This window comes from Malaclemys terrapin, chromosome 11, assembly GCF_027887155.1.
Source record: "Malaclemys terrapin pileata isolate rMalTer1 chromosome 11, rMalTer1.hap1, whole genome shotgun sequence".
Lineage (NCBI taxonomy): Eukaryota > Metazoa > Chordata > Testudines > Emydidae > Malaclemys > Malaclemys terrapin.
Window position 1 is genome coordinate 67167921 of NC_071515.1, and position 25692 is coordinate 67193612.

The following is a 25692-nucleotide window of genomic DNA, read 5'->3' on the forward strand; positions in this document are numbered from 1 at the left end:
ACACACATTGTAAATTCAAACACTAAACACAATCAAAGAGAGAGTACTTTATGTATTAGAATTGTCAATTATTTTAACTGTGCCTTTGAAAAATGAAATGACAGCAAATATTTATAAATTTAGCAGAGTTAAATTGGTTTATACTTCTATGAACTCCTACTTGATATACATTGTCTAAACCTGAAAACGCGCTATAATATTAAAATGACTTCAAATGGAGTTTGGCTTGACTAAGGAGAGCAAAGAAAGGGCCCAAAACTTCAAATCTATGATCGTAATTTGCATTTAAAAATCATGCAACATATTTACATTCAACCCCGAAAAGATGTAAGTTGAGGTTTTCAAAACTGTGTAGGGAATTTAGGCATACGCTTCCCATTGAAATGGATGGGAGTTGTGTGGCTGTTTCCTGATCATCTTCAAGGCTGAGATTTTTGGTTTTTTCCCCCCTTGGTTCTATATTTTTAATCTGAACAAATCAATGTCACGGATGTAACAGGGTTCTTGTTAAATGTGGAAGAAAAAAATCGAATGTAAAAATCTTTTACTTCAGTCTTTGTATAGAGAATTTATAAAACACTAACTTATGCCCTCGCATGACAGCGAAATACTTTTTGCACAAAATTGCCTCTAAGTTACATCCTTTCTTAATGTACATGTTTTTTCAGAATGTTGGAATATAAAAAAATTACCACAATTCATTCATAGATGGCTTTTAACCCTGGAAAACATCGAGTATGCAAAGTTACCCAAATAGTTATAAAACAGTGTTCAAAAAGTTAAATTACAGCCTTGAAATCTGGCTGCCAACTGTAGCAAAATGAAAACATTGGTGCATGAGTCAGCATGGGTGTCACTAAGATTCAGAAGTGATGTAGATCTTTTTGAGTGTAGAATGCATGATGGAAATGGCTAGCTTAATCTCCAGGAGGAGCAGGGCTATGGGTGCAGTGTTCACTGGACGATGCATGAAGTTGCACTGGCCTCTAGTGGGGCCTCCTACCTAGAGTTAAAATGCAGCAGACTCATTCACCAATGTAATCCTGTAGGAAGTCTGTGCGTTTATAGCAATTATTTTGTGCGTGTGTAGCAGGGAAACATCAAGGGCTTTAACTTCACTGGTCAAATTCTACCCCTCTTTGCACACTTGTAACCCCATTGAAATCAACATTGCACATGGTATACATCAGGGTGAAGCGTGGACCCTAATTATCAATCTTAAATACATTTTACTATCTTGACTCATGATAATTACTAGGCATCAATTGTTGAGAAATACTGACGCTAAACAGATGCATTTTGCAGTGTTATTTAGTCTCTCCAAAATCCTTGTGCTTTAAGAAAAGAAATTAATGAAAATCCCTCACCAGGACACTTGGAAGCTTCAGAGGTAAGATTTTCATTATATTAAACTGCTCTGTTTGTGTCTACTGAACAGTCAGTCATATGAGGAGAGTAACAATTACCCTTTCCCACAAGCAATTGAGTAAGAAATTGTACTGACACCTTGCTTTTGAAATGGAATTGTATTTTAGGGGAACTGTATAAGCCCATGTTTGTCCACTTGACAATACTGAAGTAGTCTTTTCTTAAGGAAAAGTTAACTAATTTTGATTTATTTTCCAAGTGGTTTTTCTCCAAATTACATGCATCTTTGCACTGTTTCTGTATGAGAAATATTAGTGGGCAAAGTGATAAGATGCACGAGAATTAGATTTGATGCGGGTGGGTGGCAGATCAGTATGGGGACTGCTTCCAATTAAGGCTCCGATTTAGTGACGGAATCCGTGACTTCAGCCTGCGATGGTTGGGAGCTGCAGAGTCCACACCGCCCACTGGCGCAGGGAGTTGCAGGGTACCCCTGCTGCCTCGAGGCCCCCGGAGCTCCCAGCCACCGCGGGCGGCCAGTACCCCACCACTCCCAGCCACCGCGGGCGGCATGGGAACCCCCAAGCTGCGGGCTGGGGAACGAGCTCCCTACTGGCAGTGGCAGGAAAAACCCCAACCTCCCAGCCTCTGTTGGCGTTGCAGCAGGAGAACCCCCACCCAGCTTCAGGCCAGGGGTGGCGGGGGAACCCCAAGCTCCCAGCCGCTGCAGGCCAAGGGGAACCCCCAAGCTCCCAGACACCGCAGATGGCGGGCAGCCCCAGGCTGCAGTGGGGAACCCAAGCTCCTGGCACCTGGGGGACGTCAGGAGCTGCAGGTGGTAGGGGTGCCCCACAACCACCAACTGCTGCAGGCGGCTCCTTGCCCCATTTTGTCCGGGATATTTTTAGTAAAAGTCATGGACAGGTTATGGCTTCCGTGAATTTCTCTGTTTTGCCCATGACCTGTCCGTGACTTTTACTAAAAACATTTGTGACAAAATCTTTACCCTTACTTATAATCAACAGGAAAGAAAAGAATTCTCCTAGAGCTCATTCTGAAAAGACCAACCAAAGTCAAACCCATATTAAGGTTATTAAATCCTGTATCCATCCTACTTCCTTGGAGATAATTATTGAAATATTCAGGCTGACTGTACCAAAAAAAATTTCTACGTTGCTTTTACAAGAAGAGTTATGTGCCACATGACTTATTTGGCTGCTTTTATTTTCTACCAAGTCGAGAGAAGCCCAGAAGAGATGAATGCACATCCAGATGAGCCACATGAAATTCTTACATGTGTTGTGGATGATTCTGTAGACAAGAGATGAATTCCTGGACCAACCTACCCTCATAGCAGATCTGGTAGACAGTTGAGAACAATGGAAACCTAAAAGAAGGATGAAATAATTAAAGTGGTTTTGAAAGTTGACTTTATGCAAACAGCTCCTCTATTCTTGACACCTATGAAAATGGGGTTGAGGGAAAAGTACTGCCTTTTTCTGCTTTAGGATGTAAAACAAAGTTTGAAGGGTTTTCATGCTGCTTTTTTCCCTCTCCTTTCACAATTTCCTCTTCTCAAAATTTTAGGCCTATCTATCTTGTGTGGGTTTCCCCCCCCCCCCCCCCGAGATTGTCTGGATAACTGGAGAGCTAGTTGTAGGATTAAGACATCAAGTACAAAGAGAATGAAACTGGCCCAATTGAGAGGAAAGGATGTTACTGTTTATCTTGGGGTAGGGAAGGTGCCTGCCTATTTAACACTAATGCTTGACAAACAGGTGGGAGAAAGCTGTATGGAAAAAACTCAGCAACCTGTGCTTTCAATTAAGGACTTGGAAAACTCTCCCTTCTGCTCCCTACTCCTCCCAAGGAGTCTTCCAGGAAAGACAAGCTGTGATATTTCTAAGGTAAAAGCATGCAGAACTGAACCTCACCTGGTTTCCCTTGCATAGCATAAAAAAGCAAAGAATGTTTTCCTTTTGCTGGTTGCCTTTTAAGTTATATAATTTTACAGTCAAGAATAAGAGAATGGAATTGATTTGAAACTAAGTGCATAATGTAGAATATCATTAAAGGGGCACTGTCTGGTCCATTATAGGTTCTGTCAAAACAAACTTTTATGAAATCTAAAACCAAGAGAAGTTTTATCCATAATTATTACAATTCCTATGGACGAGGTTTTTTTTCAATGCCTCCTTACAGGGCTTCCACCCTAAATACTGCAGCAGTGTGTGAGTGTAAGAGAACCTGAAAGACTCATATATACTTTCATTGTGCAAGTTGAAACAGAGGCAAAGCCTAATTGTAAAATTCAAATGTTTTCATTTGTAATCTCAAGTGCTTATATAGAATCCTAAAACTGTGGGGCTTGAATGGACTTTGAGGTGTCAGCAAGTCCAGCTCCTTTGGCCGAGGCAGGACCAAGTAAACCTAGACCATCTGACAGGTGCTTGTCCAACCTGTTCTTCATTTGCTAGATGGGGATTCCACAGCCTCCCTTGGATGCCTATTCCAGAGCTTAACTATCTTTATAGTTAAAAAGTTTTCCCTAATATCTAACCTAAATCTCCCTGGCTGCAGACTAAGCCCATTACTTCTTGTCCTACCTGCAAGGACATGTAGAACAATTGATCAGTCCTCTTTATATCAGCCCTTAACATATTTGAAGACTTAAGTCTTCTCGTCTCAAGACTAAACATGCCCAGTATTTTTTTAACCTGTCCTCCTAAATCAGGTTTTCTAAACCTTTTATCATATTTGTTGCTCTCCTATTGACTCTGTTTCCAATTTGTCCACATATTTCTTAAAGTGCAGCACCCAAAATTGGACACACTACTCCAGCTGAGGCCTTACCAGTGCCAAGTATTGCAGGACAATTGCCTCCCATGTCTTACATATGATGTTCCTGATAATATACCCTGTAATATTTGCCTTTTTTGAAACTGCATCACACTGTTGACTCGTACTGAATTTGTGATAACCCCCAGATCTTTTTCACCAGTACTATACCTGGCCATTTAGTCCCCATTGTGTAGTTGCGCGTTTGCATTTTTCCTTCATATGTGAAGTACTCTGCACTTCTCTTTATTGAATTTTATCTTGTTGATTTCAGGCCAGTTCTCTAATTTATCAGTTATTTTGAATTCAAATCCTATCCTCCAAAGTGCTTGCAACCCCTTGCAACCAGTGTGGGTGGGGTTGCAAGCACTTTGTCATCTGCAAATATTTATAAGCACACTCTCCACTCAGTCTTCCAAGTCATTAATTAAAATATTGAATAAATGCGGGCTCAGGACTGAGCACTGTGGGACCGCACTAGATATGCCCTTCCAGACTGACAATGAATACTTTAACTACTCTCTGAGTATGGTCTTTCAACACATTGTGCACCCACCTCACAGTAATTTCATCTAGACCATTTTCCCTAATTTTTTTGAGAATGTCATGTGTGACTTATATCAAAAGCCTTACTAAAATCAAGATATCCCATCTACTGCTTCCTTTCCCATCTACTAGGCCAGTAACCCTCTCAAAGAAGGAGATGAGGTTGATTTTGTTCTTGACAAATCTATGCTGGCTGTTCCTTATAAACCTATTATCCTCTAAGGGTTTACAAACTGATTGTCTAATAATATGTTCTAGTATTTTTGGTATCAATGTTAATCTGACTGATCTATAATTTCCCAGGTCCTCTTTATTCCCCTTTTTCAAGATAGATACTGTGTTTGTCCTGCTCCAGTCCTCTGAGACCCCGCCAGTCCTCCATGAGTACTCAAAGATAATTACTAATGGTTCCAAGATTGCTTCAGCTGTTTTGTTAAGTACCCTAGGATGAATTTCATCAATTCTTGCTGACTTGAATAAATTAATTTAAATATTCTCTAATCTAACCTGTTCTCTTCCTATTTTGGACTGCTTTCCTTCCCCTTGTTAATACTGTGTTGAGTACCTAGGCATTAAACACCTCAGCCTTCTTGATGGCATCAGTTATTAGCTCTTCTTCCCATTTAACTAGATGACCTACACTTTCCTTCATCTTTCTCTTGATCCTAGTGTATTTAAAGAACTTCTTCTTGCCTTTTATGCCCCTTGCTAGATAACTCATTTTATGCCTTTATCCTTTCTCATTGACCCGACCTGCTTATGCTATTCTCTTGTACTCCTCCTTAGCATTCATCCATGTTTCCACTTCCTGTAGGATTCCTTTTTTGATTTTTCAGGTCATAAAGGAAACTGTTTTAAATGGCTCTGTACTCCAATAGCATCCCCTTGTCACTAAAATGCTCCTACCGCATAGAAATTTTTCAGGACACAAGCAGTCTTTGTTTAGAAAGCTATGCAGGATAATCTTACTTAGAGAAGGCACGAGTTAAAGTTCATATTGTAGCTAGTATCAGTGAAAGGTGTAACACTGATAGCAGAGCATGAAATCTTATTTGTCTACAGATCAGGTACCTAGGCTGCCTCCAACACTGCATCTCAAATTTTCCTTTTTTTTTTTTTTTTTTGGATAGGACCACTGTTAGGTGAAGTAGTTTGTTCTGCATACCATTCAGCCTTTGGCCTGTTCTGTTGATACTGCCAGTAAGAGTGCAGGCTAATGTGAACAGTGATGGTGCCTTGAGATGTGGACACCTATACTTTATGGACATGGACAGACTATATACTTGTTTCATAAAGACCTTTAAACAGTTGTGAACTAGTAATAACTTTTTGCTTATAACAAGTCTGTCAAAAAATCAAAACTACTTACTTATCAACCATGTTTTTCTGTTTCAGCATCTTATAGACTTCAGCTGAAGTCTGAGGACCCTGTAGCTTTTGTCCATTCAGCATCTCTTTTTCCAGCTCCTCAATTGACTAGAAGAAATGAAAGTGATCACACACACAGAATAAAAGGAAGCTGCAGAACGGAACAGAGTGTTCAAAGCTTCTGAAAATGTTAGACAAAAGAATCCAGTGATTAAACTGCAGCCCACGCCTGCCTTGTACTTTTGTTATAGGCCAAGTGATTAATGAACAGAAGGTAGTGGGAGGCGTGAACAGATTCTTTCTCGTCTCTAAGCAGTGGCTGAGGCATATAGTCCATATTGTATAACCTTTGCTTTTGGAAGCAGCACTGGATGTGCTCTTCCAAGGGGGAAGAGGCTTTTCACTTATTCTAGAATTGTGGGATACTATTCTCTCTCCTTCCGATTTATTTTAGTCCATCTTTGTTCAGCCCAAAGCTTTCAACTCTTGGGACATGCTTGGAATAATATGTGCTACACCATTCCCTGAAACAGTCTTTGCAGTTGCCAAGGAGAGTGAGTCACTTCTGCACCCTCCTCTCTCAGATCGTAGAGCCAGTGTTCTCCTTTCATCAGGAAGATGACTGTTGCTGTGTGTGTAAAACACAATTGATTAACACATGGGCTTATAATGCTTCAAAAATGCTCCTTACTTTTCCTGTCCGCACAAAGGCTTCCGCTACTTTCCTGTTGCGCCCCCCGTAGCATGTAGTGATTAGATCAGCAACGCCGCAGCTCTCCAGAAAAGTAGCTATTGATACTGGACCCCTGCAGAACAGCTTTGCAAAGGCTACCATTTCCATGAGGCCCAAACGAATGACTGCTGCTTTAGTATTATCGCCAAAGTCCAATCCATCGCAGAATCCAGCTCCTACTGCTACTATGTTCTAAAACCAGTTTAATGGAAAAGGTGCAAAAGAGAGAAGGAAACCAAATCAGATAAGACGTGCAAGTTCTTTGGTAGCATATGCTAACTGTAAGTAAACCTGTTTTTATCTGAGTGCTCTCAGGTATTCCAATTCCAAATAATTGTGAGCATACTTCATAGCACTTAAATGTCAAGTAATTGGACTTCTAAGGCCTAAAAAAATGTTCCCACTGTTACTTCCGAGTGCAAAATGAAGGGCAATGTGTTAAAAATTTGGCCCATATAATGCAGCTGGAATAATTTTTTCCCCTTGTTGCCAGGTTGGCGGCGGGATCCAGTGACCCTTCTGTTCTTACCTTTAATTGAATTTTTGCCTAGCCTGGATTTCTACCTCCATAAACAGGCATTGGTTGCAGTAGATCAAACTTGGCCTATGCCTACAGGAACATTTTACTCTCCTTACAAAAGTTTAAAAGAGGTTCACCGGGCATCCTAATCAAACGCTTAATCAAAAATATCCCACACTTTGTAGTCAGACAGTGTAGTTCATGATATATTGTAGTAGTGGGTGTTAGTGTGGCTACCTTTTAAGTTTGAAGTCCCAGACATGCTCATGCCTCAGTTTTGCTCTCTACACCATTACTGCTGAAACTCTCATTTCAGTAGGAGCCAGGACTGGGCTATTTCCATACAAAAAACACTCCACTGAAACCTGCCTGGGATACATGTTTGTGTGTGTAAATAACTAATACTTCTAGGTAAACCACACACTGATTCAGTTCAAGCCACTGATGCTTTTTGTCAGAATAAGTTGAATGATAAGAATATACATGACTGCGCTGTATGCTGGAGTGCATTTTCAATGGGTTTTAAAACAAACTGTCCATCTCACTCGAGTGCTGCTTGGAACAGGCTTCAATTTCAGTATTATTTCTCATTTACATTGCAGTTTAATGCAGAGGTCCCAGTCAGGATTGGAGTGCCACTATTCCTGAATGTGTTACAACACCACTGGGAGACATGATTCCTGCCCCACAGAGCTTACAGTCTGTTATTTCCTTGTAAGCTATTACTTGAACTTTGGAAAGAAAACATTTGCTTAAAGAGGACTATCCATTGGCCTGCTAAACCCAGGGTTGTGAGCTCAATCCTTGAGGGGGCCACTTAGCGATCTGGGGCAAAATCAGTACTTGGTCCTGCTAGTGAAGGCAGGGGCTGGACTTGATGACCTTTCAAGGTCCCTTCCAGTTCTAGGAGATGGGATAGCTCCATTTATTTATTTATCCTTTTGCCACCTCTTTATTATTTTAAAAAAAAAAAAAGCTCTTTGATAAAGAAATCTAACTTAAGTTGTATGTTAATTGTAGTTTGAATGATAGTCTATTATGGTTATTTATATTACAGGAAGGCCCTGAGGCACCAAATAAGATGAGTAACATTGTGCTAGGTGCTGCACATACACATGCTAGGAATTCCTACTACTAAGAGCTTACGATCTACCTAGACAAGGAAGTATTGAGGACCAAATTCTGCTCTCAGAAGCATGCGTACCTACAATAAGGAAAGCATTTGTATAATTTGTTCTGAAATGCTCTACAACACACTTATTCCCATATGATTTGCCCAAGGCCATCTAATAACCTAGTGGCGGAGCCAGCACTAGACCAGGGACCCTTGAAACAAGACGTGAGGGTAGAATTTGGCCCTAAAAAAACAATGACTTGGTTTGGAATCACTAACTTTTAAGGCTCCGCAGATCTCCACTGTATCACAGTCATCCACCACGGTAATCCTGAAATTTGGGGTCTGCATTAATTCTTTAAAGATCTGCCCATGCTTTTCATTTTTGCACCCTGTGGAAGGAAGGATGGGAGTTACACATTCTGGTTACACAAGTTACGGGGTGGACAAAACGTGTATGTTTACAAGATACTGAAGTAGGGGGATGACTCTGAGGGAAGGGTTAGGTTTTGTAAGCTGTATAACTAGACATTATTAAAGGGGGATTTGTGAACCAATACCAGTTCTTGCAGCTGGCAGCCAGTATAACCGCACAAGTCAAAATGCATTAGCAAAATATGTCCAATAACAACACTTCAAGAGGTTACGGGTAGATAGCCTCCAACACCCATCTCTGCCCAACAGGTGTGGTTAGCTTGTATAATTCCAAACCTGGCCGAGTGCGGTTTTCTAGTGTACGTTTAGTTATGTTTAGTCTCTTACAGGGAAAGCACCGATTTACACAAATATGCCGCTAGCTCACACAGCCCTGCCCGAGGGCCACGGTTGAATTAAACTGCTTAGCTCTAATCCTGGCTCAGCTGTTGACTCACAGTTTGGGTATGGCCAAGTCACTTAACCTATTAGCAGGGTGGTGTCAGGATCAGTTCAAGTTTGCACATAGCACATAGCAATGATGCTGTTTTACATTTTCAAATAAAAGTGTTGCTAACCCACTAGGACAAACGTCTCATAACACCAAATGCATTCCCACTTACAGGAAGATCCATAGACCAAGATGTTCAGTATTGGCGCTGTTAGAAAAGTGGTGTTCCAGCCATACTGAGGTTATGTATCAAACTATTAAAACAGTGTCCTTTCGTATGGAGAAGGGGAGGTGGCAGTGCTACTGGCAAAGCTGTGGGGATCTTTGAATGAGGCTTTACCTGACTTTTAGAAAGTTGTGTTGGCCTTTGTTTTCATAATAGCGATGTGGCCCTGATGTTCAGTGGGCTGAGCATCGGCAGTCCCCATTCCAGTGGGACTTCTGGGTGCTCGGCACCTCTGGCAATCAGGCCCCATGTTGTTAAACATCAGAGCAAGCCTGAGCTGCTTCAGTCCTGCGGCCCTTGGATTAGTGCTCTAACTCCGAAGCCTGGTTTGTATCCCTCACTCTCTAGGCGAGTTGACATGGGGGAATACGTTGTTTATCTGAAGTGCCGATCTCTGGCCTGTCTAGCAGCAAAGGAAGCTCTTCTAGATGTTCTCTCCCAAATAGAAGTGGCAGAAACACTTTGAGGAAGGGCAGGAGAACAAAGAGGCAACTCCTCTGAAGAAGTAATCTCAAAACCAGCGTTAAAACATAGGCAAGCAAAGGTGCTAAACTCACCTCCAAGCTCTCAGAAAGATCTACTGCAACAATATTGCTTAGCTAATGTTCATACTGATGTCGAACAGCCTCCTCAGAGAGCAAAAGTTGCCCAGATGCTATAGTTTTCACTATTAACATTGCACAGGAAGGGGCAGTTTGAAATTTGCACATATAATCTGAAACAGCCAGTCAAGCTGCAATAAATTAAAGTTGCATTTTTAATTTTCACAACAGATTTTAAGCTACTGTAAAAATATAAAGGTTAGAGACACCACTGAAACAGTTTGTGCTCAGGTAGGCACTGTGAGAGAGAGAAAATAATAAGTGATACCATTTCAGTTACAACGAGGTGGGAGGATTGAGAAATTTAAACGAAGGATGGGGAGGCTTTGTGGGGCTGGTTGCACTTTCCTTGCAGTATGTCAGCCCCTGAAGGACTTGACACAATCTCTTTGACATTACTAGGAGTCTCCCATTAACTTCTGTAGGAGGAGAATTGAGCCTAATTTTTTAATGGAAGAGAGTAGCTAATTGCTGCATCTACTAGCACCTGCAGTTGTTTGACTCTGATCCTGTTTCCATTGAGATTGTTGGAAATGTGGCCATTCCTTTAAGGGAAGGAGGTTCAGAGTTTAATACGTGGTGTATACATAAAACTGTTCAAAAACCCTTCAAAGGTTTCCATGTTTCAATTACACATTATACTCTGTCGCTATGTTTAGATGCTGTCCTATTCCTCTGCTAGGGATTGCTAGAAGTAGAAATGAATATTTGTGGTAGAGCCAATCAGAGCTCTTGACTGTAACTCTCCCTGAATGATCATTACCAATGGTGGTTTCACAGAACTTCTCATCAGCCACTTCACTGGCTATATTGGCCCCCATGAGCACGCTGACTTCTATCTTCAGTTTCTCTCGAATGATGTCTGATATGAGCTTCAAGCCTTCGGCACCCTCATCAACCCCCTGGTTAAAAGATAATATTCAAAGTCAAGTCATTAGAAAAGAAACGAGGGTGACAGAGCATCAGTGTGTGAAATGTAGGCCTCATGCGGTAGGCCCTCTGCAGGCAGTTTTCCCTTTAAATGAAAGGACTTGCACCCAGTGCAACAGTATGTCTCAAGGTTTTATTTTATGGTGAGGCTGCTTTTTCTTTGTGTGTTAAACTTCCTGTAGCTGTAAAATAATCAAGTTTTCATGTAATGTGTTTTTTAAATGTTCTAGGCAAGACTTAAACGTAACACATATTCTATGAAAACGGAAACAGCACAGCCCCAGTTTCCTTTATATAAGGAAATAAGTCAAGGTGCACTATGCTTTCCTTCCTCTTGTATTGCTGTTTGGAGGAGAATCTTAAAAGGGAGGGAAAAGGCAACAGCTGGAGAACTGTAGGTCTGAAATTTTAATTCTATTTCCTTCAATTCATGTTTTAAATGAGATTTTCTATAACAATGGGAAAGAAGGAGCAGTGGACTCCAAAGCTGGAGGCAAACTGCAAGTTTTAAAAAGGTCCTAAATGTTTTTTTTTCCTTTTCAGATTGTCTCTGGCTTCTTTAGCTTTTTAAGATAGCCTCCCTGATTACAATTGCAAATCACTTCAATTCTGTAAAACCAAATATAAGTGTTATTGTCCTTTGTGTGTGTGTGTGTGCGCGCGCTCTCAAAAACAGCCCTGAAAGGGGAGAATACGTGGAATAGAGCATTAAGGCTTTAGACCTGTAGCTCTTTAGCATTTCTAGCCCCAAGTTTTCCATACTGCATACTTATTCCTTCACTGCATACAGATTGATTGTAGAGATCACAAGTTACCTTGATCAGTGAAATGCCGAATGCTCCAGGTTTTATGTGACCAATAATCTGGTCACAAATTCGTGTAATGAATTGATGGGGTATAACAAAGATGAAAATATCTGCCCCAGCCGCTGCTTCAACCACATCTGCTACAGCCACCTAGGACGAAAGTGAGGAAAAAAATTAATTAACCGTCCCTCGTACCATGAGTGAATTAACATACGTACAAAATAATTGTACACCTAATCCATCACAGAAGGGCATTAAAATAGGAATCCATAAACTAAAAATAAAGGAATCCTTAAACTAATTAATGCTATGACAGAGTGTTAGCCTTTAATGCACTCAGGTATTGTGTTCCAGATCAAAATGTCCACGAAGGCAGCAATATCCTAACTTCTTAAACCAGTGTGCCATACTAGCCCTGTGGAGATGATCTGGGAAGTATAATACAGCCTACAGCTGCATTACCTCCTCAAGTGCCCTGCAGAGCAGGGAAGGCCCTTTGCCCCTTTTAATGCAGTTCTTAAAGGCAGCCAAGTGACCCTGGTAATACAGTTACATTGGAGCCATCCTGCCAGGGTGTGGAGGCATAGGGCCTCTCCTCAGATAACTCTGGTCACCTGTGAATGCTTCAAGATCCATGGGGATCTGCAGGGTTTGTGGCAGACCCCATGGCTTACCATATGTGGGTTACTCCTCTCATCCTGATGGAATGATCAAGGAGAAACTCTGCCAGGGGATCCTTATAGTTATCCTGCCCAAGCAGGATTCACTGCAGGAGATAGTGATTTGGTCTAGTATTTGCAAAAAATTAACACAAACACGCCAAGGAGCTGGCATGCCCTACTCTGTCCCAAGCGTAAACCATTCCAGCTGGCGTTAACAACAAAACCAGGGCTTATAAGGAAGTCAGCAGCTGAATTTCACTCTGCCACAGCTACCAGTAGCTTTATTGATGATAATAAGAGAACATATCCCCCTAAGAGTGGGGCCCTTCATCTGTGCCATAGGATGAGCTGAGCAGAAATCAAACAGCACTTCCAGGTCCACAGCTAGACAAAGTGCAGCTCTCCGCGTCAGCGCCTTCAAAGCCAAGGATTCGCATTCTTTTAAAATAACTGGCCTAACCCAGTTAGACCAATGTGAATGGGGAATTCCACTCGGTCATCGAGCATATTGGAGTGAAGTGAGCCGTCAAAAACAGGACTGATTTTTAACTAATTAAAACACACCCTCCTAGCAAACTGTTCACGCACACTTCTCCCATAGCCTTATCCATCTAAGATGAAGTGGGAGACTTATGACCTAAGCAGTGAAGAGCTACTCATTGTTTAAATAATACAGCGATGTGTGTGATACAAACCCCAGCATGTGAAGTGGCTCCAGTGGAGTGACAGGGTCCCTGCTGATTATATGTTCAGCTGCCCGTGGCGGCAGTTCGGCGGCGTCTGTCTTCCGGCTGAAGACAGAAGCTGCCGTTGAATTGCCACCGCCGCGGAAACATGCGTGCCGCCCTAAGGGCACACAGACTGCCCCCGCCATCCGCAGCGGCAATTCGGCGCGCTGCTTGGGGCGGCAAAAACACACGGACTGTCACCCCAAGCACCTGCTTGGGATGCTGGTGCCTGGAGCCGGCCCTGGGCACAAGATATGCAGGTGGGTCTAGAACTCCTAGTGGTCTTCACCTTCCGGTATAATTACCTCAGTGCCTTACGCTTTGTGCAACTCTGGGGCTTTTCTTTGGGGTAAATATCTGAGCTTCACCATCTCCTTCACCACATCACTGTAACTATTCTTCCTGCAGGAGCAAAGTAGCCTGCACACTCCTCTCCCCACAGTGCAAGGAAATCTAGCACCTCCAGCCTGGACCAGCAGGCAGCATGAGATCAAAAGCAAGGAGCCGTGATTTCAGCAAAAAGGTAGCAGATAACAGGAAGAGATGTGGCTGTGAAGGCAGTCCAAGGTATTTAGAAGTGGGGGTGACTTCCAGTCACTGTGACCCCTGGGCAGTGGAGTTCAAAAGTGCTGCTGGAGAATGTATGTTGTATGTATGAAGGGAACGTATGTTGCATTAGGGACTGCAAGTAGAGGACTGCTTATACTGGTACAGGTTGTGCATCGACATTGCCACTGGGCTGATAGAACTATACCAGCAGGGATTTACGTTCCTCCGAAAAGGGGAATAACTATGCTGGAAAAAGTGGAAAGTTTTGTCAATAAAAGACTAAATTAAGCATGGACACCTGCCAGGCTGCGCTGGAAAAAGGCTGGGTTAGCTGGTACAATTTTCTAGCGTAGGTCAGGTTTTAGGGTGAGTCTGCTACCGGGATAGGAATAAAAAACAGGCTTTTTCTCCTGTTACATTGTTGTAAAAATAATCAAGGCGGTTCATGTCTCGCTTGGTATTAGACGACGGAGATCAAATCCACCTATGTCAATTTCAAGTCATGTGAGTGCAAACATGCTATTACAATTCTCAATTTAGAAAAATTAACTACTCTAAGCAATGAGGCCACTCATATGCAGCATGTTAATTTATGTTTGCACAAATTAAAAGCTACTCTGTAAAAGCTGTGCTGGTTTCTTTACTTTCCAAAACACGACCATCTGGCAAGCTCCTGAACAAACAAAATGTCACCCGGCTTGCTTTAAATTAAGTAGCTATAAATAATTCAGAACGATCACATTTCTGAAGCTATAAATTATCTAGTATGATCACACATTTCGAATGGCTGTAAAAGTTAGTTTTTTGCTTTTGGTAGATTTTATTGTATTACCAATTAAAGTGACTCCGTTTTTCTATTCTGAAATCACACACGGAATTACAGCAATGCTATTCATGCTGTTCTATTCCATGCTGTTAGCTTTTCTATTGAACTTTGAGTTAGAAAGGGAGGGGGAGTTAAAACAACCTTAATGTTGTTAGGGTGGACGCTATGAGCCACATACTCTGCTGGTATAAATCAGCATAGCTCTATAAATGCTGTGGAGATGTGTTGATTTTCAGCTGTGCCGGATGTGGGGCTTTGTGTACAAAACCACAAATAGAGCTGGTTTGTTTGAAGTTGTATGTCCTTTAGAATTTAGATGTTTGCATCACTTACAAATATCTCAGTGAGTCAAATTCAGAAGTAATGCAAATGTTAGAGTAAGGGTACATCTACACTACAAGGGGGAGTCGATTTAAGATACGCAAATTCAGCTACGTGAATAGCGTAGCTGAATTCGACGTATCGCAGCCGACTTACCCCGCTGTGAGGACGGCGGCAAAATCGACTACTGCGGCTTCCTGTCGACGGCGCTTACTCCCACCTCCGCTGGTGGAGTAAGAGCGTCGATTCGGGGATCGATTGTCACGTCCCGATGGGACGCGATAAATCGATCCCCGAGAGGTCGATTTCTACCCGCCGATTCAGGCGGGTAGTGTAGACCTAGCCCAAGTTGGGCAGAAAAGAGATGTAAGTAATCTTAATACTTGGCATGTGTACATAGGATAAGATAGTAAACCCACAGATAAGGTTGGCAGTTAAAGCAGGATTAAAGTCCCTCTAATTCATACATTAGTGACTAGTTGTAAATGATCCAAGCAACAGGGATTCCATTTAAAGAATTAAGGTCTAAACAAAGAACTTTAGCTTCTCCCCCCCCCTCCCCCAACCTATCACCTCTCCCTAGTGTTAAATCCACTTTTTTAAAGCAAACCAGGGATTGTGAAATTCTCAGTCTGGCCCAACCATCAGTCTTAAAGCTTTGAAAGAACATTTCAGTTGTTTAGCCAACTTACCACATTTTTAGGTAACGTATGTCCTGGAAGATACTTCACATTTTCATGCTCTTTGTTTATGATCTCTGTGAGTTTCCTCCCATTTACGATTTCTTCAAACACCCACATCTTCACAACAGGATCAAACCTGTTAGACTTCTGGATATTTTTGCCAATAATTTTTGCAATAGCAGATCCCCTGTATAGCAAAGTAAAATACTTAGAGCCAGGATTCTGTATATTCGTTTTGAAACCATCTCCTTAGGAAAGTTGAGTAACCCTAGTTCCACCTGGAAGCACAAACTGCACTGAGAAAAATACTCCGACCTCACTGAAAGGCCTGCATTACAGGAACTATGGCCATGTTTATATGCTCACTAAGCCCAACACAAGCCTCTTCCCTCAGTCAAGAAAATACCCACTTGAGATATACAGAAAATGGATACCAAGTAAAATACACGTGTGGTCAGAAATCCAGGGTTAACGTAAGCATGATGAAGAACAGGAGTACTTGTGGCACCTTAGAGACTAACAAATTTATTAGAGCATAAGCTTTCGTGGACTACAGCCCACTTCTTCGGATGCATATAGAATGGAACATATAATGAGGAGATATATATACACACATACAGAGAGCATAAACAGGTGGGAGTTGTCTTACCAACTCTGAGAGGCCAATTAATTAAGAGAAAAAAAAAAATTTTTTTTGAAGTGATAATCAAGCTAGCCGAGTACAGACCCTTGTAAGTACTCTCACACTTCTTATCACACTGTCTGTACTTGGCTAGCTTGATTATCACTTCAAAAGTTTTTTTTTTTTTTCTCTTAATTAATTGGCCTCTCAGAGTTGGTAAGACAACTCCCACCTGTTTATGCTCTCTGTATGTGTGTATATATATCTCCTCATTATATGTTCCATTCTATATGCATCCGAAGAAGTGGGCTGTAGTCCACGAAAGCTTATGCTCTAATAAATTTGTTAGTCTCTAAGGTGCCACAAGTACTCCTGTTCTTCTTTTTGCGGATACAGACTAACACGGCTGTTACTCTGAAACTCGTAAGCATGATGTAGCATGTTACATCTTGTTTTTAATTTAGAACTTTGAATAATATTTTTGTTTCTCAGATACTTTTCTTAGCTTCTTTAAAAAATAAAAATATAACAAAAAAAAGTAGAGTGACCCAAGTGAGAAGATGCTGCTGAACAATCTGGATACATTGAAGTCTGTGCATCTTACCTGAAATGTATCAAACTTTCCTATCAATAGCCGCACTCCAGGAGGGGCCTGCCTGAGGGGTGGTCTAGCTTAGTTAAAGGGACACTATCAGGTTAAAAATCATTCTTAAAGTTTAACGGTGTGACAAACAAGACCTTAGATGGTTAAAACCTGAAACAACTGAAGTCATCTAGTTTACTTTGCATCATTCATGCTGTGCATTTACTTGCTTTTCTGTCAGCTTGGACCAGCGGTTCTCAACCTGCAGCCCGCCGGGCTGTTTGCAGTCCAGTCGGCACACAGCTGTGGCCTATGTGACATCCTCATGGCCATACAGGCAGTACATATATTGTGTTGATGCGTCCCACATAACGCACGTGGCCCACAATGGTAAACAGGCTCAGAACCACTGGCATAGACAGTGAAATTAGACTAGTCATTTTCCCTGATTTCATTTTCTCATGCACCAGCATAATACTACCATGTTTGAGTTATGAACACTGCAGGAAAAATATTTAAATTAAACAAAAAACTTGATTTAACTGTAGAAGATGACCATGAAAATACTGGTTAGTGGTCTTTACGTTTTAAGAAAGAACTTAACATTTTGAGCTACTTTGACTTTTAAGGAACTGTCCACATTACAAATACAACTTTGGAGTCAGAGGATCTGGTTACAATACTCTTGTCCCCTGACCCAGTTACAACACAGCTACAATTAGAAGCATGAACAGACCATAATTTGTGTGTTAGCCAGTTATCAGTAACTGATAAAGGCTTGGGTTTATCCAAGGTTAAGTCCAATTAGATGTTGTCCAAACAACAAGTCATAACTACTTTGCAACTGGGACAGAGGGAAACCATGTTGTAACTGCCTCCCTTCACTCAACTATAGTAGTGACTTAAATCAGCTTGCACAAGGCCAATTGCTCAATAAGCAATAACAGAATAAGGGCCCCTATCTTACTGTCTTTATTCATGCAAAAGTCCCACTGAAGTCGATGGGCATTTTGCCTGAGTATTGGCCGCAGGACAGGTGCCAAGGTATGCAGTGATACCAGGCTACCCAAAGACCATGGGGATGTTGGGAGGCCTTGTATCATGAAGGCAATCTGTTTTTTTTTTTTTTTTTTTTTTTTTTTTTTTGGCCATTTACAAATGTATATAGGTAAAAATTTCAGGGGGAAATATTTGTTAAAGGGGCATAAGGATATTCTTTGTGAAACAGATGAGGCCTACCATATTTAATACTAAAATTATATCTAATTTATAGTGCAGTTCTCGGCCCGTCCCATCAGAATGGGAGACTGAAAGGAGGGCGATGGTTTGTGGAAGTGTGCAGTGATAAGCATTGGGAAGAAAGGTTGCTTTTGTGGTTAAGGCACTGGCCTGGGACTCTGGAGATTGGAGGCTCCTGGTTCTGCCACACGCTTTCTCTGTGACCCTGGATAAATGATTTAATCTCCCTGTTATCCTCATTTTATAGATTGGGAACAATGTTCTCCCCCCTCCCTCCCATCCTTCATCAGCCCTGTAAACTCTTGGGGGCTGGGACTGTCTCTTACCAAATGCGTACTCAGTACCAAGTACAATACAGAGGCCCAGATCTCATCTGGAGCCTCTCTGGGCACTATTGTAATATAAAAAGTTGGCCTGGTTTTCAAAGCTACTGAGCATCCGCAGCTCCTGTTGATTTCAATGGGAACTACAGATGCTTGGCATCTTTGCAAATCAGGCCAACAAAGGCAAATCTAAAATGACTTAAGTATAAAAAAATGATGCTGATTATTTCGGATACCAGCTAAGGAGCATGAAACGTTAAGAGAAACTGCTTGTTCTGGCCTTTAAGCAATCCAAGCTCATTTTAAAATGGAAAGATAGGCTCCAGCACACGGTAAGCTCTCTTTAAAGTTTTTAGTAGCTGACAGTGGACTGGCAGCTCTCAGAGAACCAGACTGCTTTTCCAGCAGAGCCTTCATAGCTGATGTGCTCAGATGCTACAGGGGCACAGTTTTGAAACTGACAAGATTGGAACACAAAGGAATCTAGGTTACTAAATAAGCAATTTTAGAAAAATCTGAGGCGGTGTTCAGCAGTCAGCTGGAAAAGATTCTCACTGTGAATTAATGGGAGATAAACAAAGAGTTCAAAAACTGGTGCTCTATTTTACCTAACCTATTTGAAATTCATAGTTCAGCACTAACCAGCCTTTGGAAAGAATTATTTATCTGTGAAACCAGTGTTTAGTAAACTATAGGAGCATGGCAGGGAAGGTTCATGAATGCAAACAAAGCCAAGGGACACTCCCACATAAACAACATTTTACCTCATTTATTCACCAAAGATCAATTTATTAAAGGTAATAGAAGGCTGTCCTTTTTAATTAGATACCGATTAAAGGGTTGACAGAAACTCAATTTATGAAAAAAATCAACAACAAATAGTTTTTGCTGCTAATTCTTAAAACAATTTCTTCCAGGATAGATGACTAATAGTAGTACTATGCTTCAAGAGCTGGCTCTCTGCATTATTGGACCGTAGAACTTTTGGATGGCAATGTTCTGGCTGAAGTCACTGACAATTCTATCAGTAACTTCAATAGAAGCAGGGTCAGTCCCCAGAGGAGCAGGATGGCTCATTAATATTAGAGTAGTGTCTTTCTCTTTAATTTGAATTGCAGTAGCATCCAGGGATTCCAGTCATGTATGAAGATCCCATTGTGTGTGGCTTTGTACAAACACAGAACAAAAAGACAGCCCTGGCCCTGAGCAATTTATAATCTATAGGTTTGGCTACATGGGGAAGTTATACCAGTGTGAGGTAGAGTTTGAACTACTATAGTTTATATTTATATGGGTCTAACTCCCCATGTGAGTGGACACACTTATTCTGGAATAAGAGTGGGTTTTTTTCAGTTTAGCCTGTGTCACTCTAAAAGTGGTTTATGCTAAGCTGAAAAAAAAAGCACTCTTATTCCAGAATAAATGTGTCCAGATAGGGAGTTGTACTGGTGGAATTATAGTGGTTTAATTATACTGGTATAACTGGAACAATCTACCCAGGTTTTCTACAGGGGAGACAAGTAACATTTCAGAGGAAGTGAGTGTCCCCTCTGCATCAAATAGACACTTGCTCCTCTACTAATAAATGCTCGGTCTTGTAAAGTAGTGAGCACCTCCAACTCCTACTGAAGTAAATTGGGAGTGGAAGGCATTCAGCATCTTGGAGGATCAGGCCCCCAGATACGGTAATTTAGAAATTAATCTGTATTTTTTAAAAAAATAGCAGAACCATTATTAACTAGCAAAACCTATTGCTCCTCTGGTTTGGCAGGTACTTTATATAATCAAATCCACAATAAGGCTTCGGATACTGTTGGCATAATAAGGATCACTGTGACTCACTGGGCAGCTGAGAGAAGCTGTTGAAACATTTTTGTCATCTGTCAACTATCTTGCTGAGACTCAGAAATGATCCCTGAACTGTTACTTAAATATCTAGTTTGAGGGCAACAGAGGAAGGGTGTGTCTGCTAGAGGTAAACATTCCACTGTTATGGCTGCTTTTTAAAGAAACAATGTTTCAACCTTGATAAGCTCAAAAAACACCCTTTCCCCCAAATAAAAATGATTTTTTTCTGCTTTAAAATGTGTTTCCACCAGCTGCAATTACTCTAAGCCACCCAGTTTCTGGCTTAAACAATCCAAAGAACCACTGAGAGATTTGAATCACACACACACAGAAAGAAGTGTGCATGCCATGCTGTTCCGTCATACTCTGCTCTTATAGTCCAGAAGGAAAGCAAAATCCAAAGTCCACTGAACTTAGAGGAAAGAGCCCTCTTGATTTCAGTAGGTTATCGATCACACCCAAAGTGCTTTCCAGAGCAATGTTCTTGCCCATTTCAATATCCTCCTGATTCACAACAAGGGGGAGAGCAGAATGGGGGTAGCACGATATTCATTCATATGAAGCAATAAACCCAGGACCCATGTAAGGCTGAATTGTCATAGAAATATGAAACCGTATCAGCACCTTTCCGGAGAACAGTGGAGTCCTGGGAAAGGTGCTAAAATACTTCAAAGGAAAATGCAAATGCTGCTTTAAATTTCTGTGTGGGCATGATGTTAAGTGAAGGCTGTCCTGGCGTTAGTCCTCGCCCCTTCGTGTAAGGAGCACGTACAAGGCGTTCTGACCCTTTGCTCTCCTTCTGAGCCAGAAGGGGGATGAAATGAGTAGGCCTGATCCTGCAAGCTGATGAGAACCTTCAGCTCCCATTGAAGGCAAGTGGTGCTCAGCTTCTCTGAGGACCAAGCCCTAAAATGCTTTGATAATACTTAGCACGTTGGGATTTTCCTCTATACATATTAGAGCGTGTTACAAAGGTGAGTAAATATCAATAACCCCATTTTACAGGTGCATAATTGGAGGCACAGAGTGGCAAAGTGATTTGCCTGAAGCCACTACATTCCTGGCAGTGCTGTGAGTGCAATTGACACCTCCTGCCTTCCAGTCTGGTCTGGTGCAATAGACCACAGGAGCAAGAATTTAGAGTGAATAAAGGGGCAGGGTCACACTCATGCACCTATTGTATGCAATTGCCGCAATCTCAGGGTCCAGACAGTGGTTTGGGTTGCCTAAGCCAGGAGCTGGAATTTTAACACTGGGCAGCCCTCCATAGTTAGAGCTGCAACAATGTTATTCCCTTGGAGTATACGGATAGGGAAGTATATTGATATTAAAATGCACTATGTAATTTGTTTTGCTGCGGGGGGTTAAATTTTCAAAGTCACCTTGTCCCCTTCTCAAAGGTGAATTAGGTGTTTAGGGGCCCAAATCCTGTTGAGTGAAAATGGGATTTGAGCTTCTCAGTTACTTAGGCACTTTTCAAAATCTGACTTGTCATCTCTAGGGTGAGACTGTTCCTTTAAAATACAGATGTTACATAATGTGCGTCTTGGAGAGACATTCCGTTCCCTAATGCCCAATCTGAGATCTGCACTTGAATATACAGTTTAGAGATCTGCACTTGAATATACATGCACTGTTCTTCAGAAAACATGGTTTCAAATCCCAGTATAAACAAGACTTTAGGGAAGAAATTCTGTGTTCTCTAGCAGCAGGGTGGGGAAGGCAGAGAAATATTTTAAAATGAGTGTACATACTAGTGAGAGGCATCAGATTTCAGACCTGGGTTTGAACTGTGCCAGTATAGGATGCTACCCCTTTCAACTCTTCTCTGGGGACCATCAGCTTTTGCAGAATTTAAGCTTTCAATTTAAAGATGGTTGTGAAGATAATGACCAGACTGCTCATCCAATGCTGTCTTACTAAGTCTGCAGATAATAACACTCAACTATGAAGGACTGCCCTGAAATTCCATTCATCTCAGGGTGTTTACTCTGAAACCTAATGATTTAAATTTAAAATGTAAACATTATTTCCCTGTGATCTTTTTAGCAGAAACGGTTTGCTATTCTGGGATTGCTGGGGTTTTAGTAGTGTATCCCCATTTTTCCCCACTGTGAACCATGCTCTCAAATTTGTGTCCCTTTTTAGTGTAGAACTTCTTGAAATCTGTGTAAAGAACCAGTGCATTATTTTGAGCACATATTTTGGGAGACTGAGCTCCTTCATGGGGGACACAAGGGAAAATAATCCCTTACAGAGGCCCAATTCTGCACATATGCTGAGCCAGATTCTGAAGTCAATGGAAGTATTGTGTTATATAATAGCTGTAGAATCAGGACCCGCATGTTCTATTCCAGTAGGAGACATAAAGATCTCTGCAATAATTCATTGAGGAGTATAGGAAATTACCGAAAACAAACAAACAAAAAGCTTCAACTGAGGAGAGAGAGAACTGTTTACCAAAGCCAAAGGGAGAGTAGAGAACCTGGCAATCCATCTTGCAAATTGCATGCACTTGCCATTTCCAGGCAGAGGTAACAGTACTAAATATCAAAACAGGAGAAATTTAATCTGCATTCAGTGGCAGTTAATTACCTGAAAGTTATAAAAAGAAGAGTACATGTGAAGATGGGTGAGCATGAGGTTATTTCACAGTCAGTCTGGGGACTGGGGCATGTGGAAGACACTACAGACTCTCCTGGAGCCCCATGGAATCCTCCTCTTGCCTCTCCACCCAAGAGGTACAAGGCTCAGAGTAGTCACTTGCTACCTTTAGGTTTCAGTATGCATTTTACACGAGCAGCCACGTATCTGCCATGTGCACATGCTTCCCCTCATAGCACAGCGGAGTGGAGAGGACACTATGAGGAATCAGCTGACTTGGATTCTGTTCTCAATCCTGCTGCTTACTCTATGTGATCGTGGGCAAGCCATTTAAGCTCTGTAGCTACCTAGTTTCCCCATCTTAAAAAAATGGGGATAATACTGATGCACCTCTGCAAAGCTTTGAGATGTATACATGAAAATGCTATTCGTTCTTACTAATAAGTACCTGGTGTTTCATATTTCTGTTGTTTTTTTCTCCCATTCTTAGTGGCATGTGTTCCTCTTCCATGAACCACCAGCTTCTGATGGGTATGTACCCCAATGTAGGAATTCCAAGAACTCTCCTTGGAGTACCATTGGGTTCTCCTAGCACCCAACTGTAAAACCCTAAAACTAAAGGTAAAGAACGTCTTCTTCCCCTAGTCACAGGCTTTCTGACAATGTCCCATTGTTTATTATTATTTCACATTTTGATTACAGCAGTCCCTAGAGGCCAAGCACGTTGGGTCCCTGTTGTGCTGGACACTGTACAAGCCATCTAGCAAACATCAGTCCCTGCCACAAAGAACTTACAGTCTGAGATGAGACTTAACAGGTGGACGAGCCAAACGGAGGTCAGGCTGGGGGCCAGGTTGAACGAGTAACAAAATGAATAGATTTGCAGAGCTCTGAGCCAAGCAAGTCCAATGATCTTGTAGGGTTCACTAGGAATATTTTCCTGGCTTTCCTATCAATAGCCACATTCCAGGAGGGGCCTGCCTGAGGGGTGGTCTAGCTTAGTTAAAGGGACACTATCAGGTTAAAAATCACTTTTAATGTCTAACGGTGTGACAAACAAGACCTTAGATGGTTAAAACCTGAAACAACTGAAGTCATCTAGTTTCCTTTGCATCTCTTTTTCTGGCATTTACAGCCCAATCCTAGGTTCATTTTTTTCCCCAACCCAAATATTTCACTGACTTCACCGATTTCGCTGACCCTGGGGTTCAAGGCTGGGAGATGCTAAGAACCTGTTGTAAAGTCCTGAGTGCCCCCTTCACTCGCTGACTCTAGTAGCTATTAGGAGTGCTCAGCACCTCTCAAGATGAACTCAGCCTGGCAAAGGATCAGGCCCCTGTGTGTGTATGTGCCTCTTTCCAGCCAATGCTCAGGTGATGTGCAGTCCTCAATGTCATCTCAAAACCCAGGTAGAACCCCCCCCCCCCATTGCCCTACAGTATAACTGGTAGTTTGGAGACTTTTCAATACACCCAAATTCTGCTCTGCTACAGGCTTCGGCGTCGGGACTAGCTGCACTGCCTTCAGTGGAGTTAATCCGGACTCCCATTAGCATGGGGCAGTATGTGGCTTTGCAAAGGCAGAAATTGCTTCAATGTGCAGCCGGCACATACACCCCCCAATAAAACCAGCTCGGGTGTCATTTTTTTGCGGTGACTCAAATTGCAAGGTTTTGTGTAGAACACCGTCATTCGCTTCTGCTCCGTGAGAAGGGGAGTCGGAAGCGGGAGGCAGGAGCTGGCTGCGGATTGCGGAGCTCGCTGCAGCCTGGCTCGGGCGGACTGAGCTCTCCCTTCCCCGGCCCCCCAGACTCCAGCCAAGAGAGACAATCTCCCGTGCCGCTGAACGAGGCTCAAGGAGTGCAGGCTCCGCTCCTCGGCCCGAGCCCCCCAGGGCAGAGAGAGGCGCTCTAGTGTCCCCGTGTGCTGCAATCCCCTGCCAAGGGACAGAGCCCGGCGGCGGGGCGCAGAGCGCCCACAGAGAGCGCCCAGATCTCCGCGCAAGGCTAGAGCCCACCGCGGGTGCGGGCTCCAGGCGGCACTCACCAGTTCCCAGACCCAACGATGCAGACTTTCAGCGCAGGCATGGTGGCTCACGCGCCCTGGGGCGATGGCTGGTGCTGGTCTCCGATGTCCCCGACCAGAAACCCGGTTGCGCAGCAGCAGCTTGGTGCCTCCGCGTTGCTCAATCTTCCGCCTGGCAGTGCGTGTGGCCGCGGGAGGGAGGGCTGAACACTCCCCAACCTGCAAGCCCCGCCTGCGCCCTGAGATCCCGCTCGCCGGCCGCTCCCTCGGGTGTCAGCAGAAAGATGCGGCCCCTGGAGACCAATGGGAGAGAGCAGGTGCCAATGAGCCGCAGGGTGAGGTGCTGCCGAGGTGGCTCCTACCTTTGTCCCCGGGGCAGTGCGGGAAGGGAGGGAAAGGCAGGGGCTGGATGAAGGCAAATGTCACAAGTTCAAAACGCCCCTGTGCCAAGCAGGTGCCTTGTGCTACCCACCGGGGGGGCGGGGGGGGGGGAACCTCCCTGCTTAACCCTTTCGTTGCTGAACATCTTTGCTACCCCATCCACAATGTGCCGCCAAAGCACGGTTCTCGGTTACGTTCAACAACATCCAGGATTAAAGTCCACGTGTAACGCCGCCTCCCCGAGCCCCGTTATGTGCAGGCGCTGAAGCGATCACCCGAAATGGCATAGACAGGACAAGAGGCGCTGTAAAGCCCAGGCAAAGGGCAGAAGATGGTGTTTGTAATAGCCTGGGACCAACAGGGCTGCAACCCCGCTGCAAAGT

The 25692-nt window shown here is 42.8% G+C and overlaps 1 protein-coding gene across 1 annotated transcript; it reads right to left on the reverse strand.

Moving 5' to 3' along the window:
* Nucleotides 1-32: 32 nt before the first annotated feature.
* On the reverse strand, nucleotides 33-25097 carry LOC128845680 (glycerol-3-phosphate dehydrogenase [NAD(+)], cytoplasmic-like). The gene is made up of 8 exons (XM_054044573.1): nucleotides 24950-25097; nucleotides 15695-15872; nucleotides 11926-12066; nucleotides 10944-11082; nucleotides 8767-8879; nucleotides 6812-7045; nucleotides 6122-6228; nucleotides 33-2755 (listed from the first exon to the last, which is right to left on the reverse strand). Exons 1-8 carry the CDS (start codon nucleotides 24988-24990, stop codon nucleotides 2659-2661), a joined length of 1050 nt encoding a protein of 349 aa, XP_053900548.1. The 5' UTR covers nucleotides 24991-25097; the 3' UTR covers nucleotides 33-2658.
* Between the last annotated feature and the right edge of the window lie 595 nt (nucleotides 25098-25692).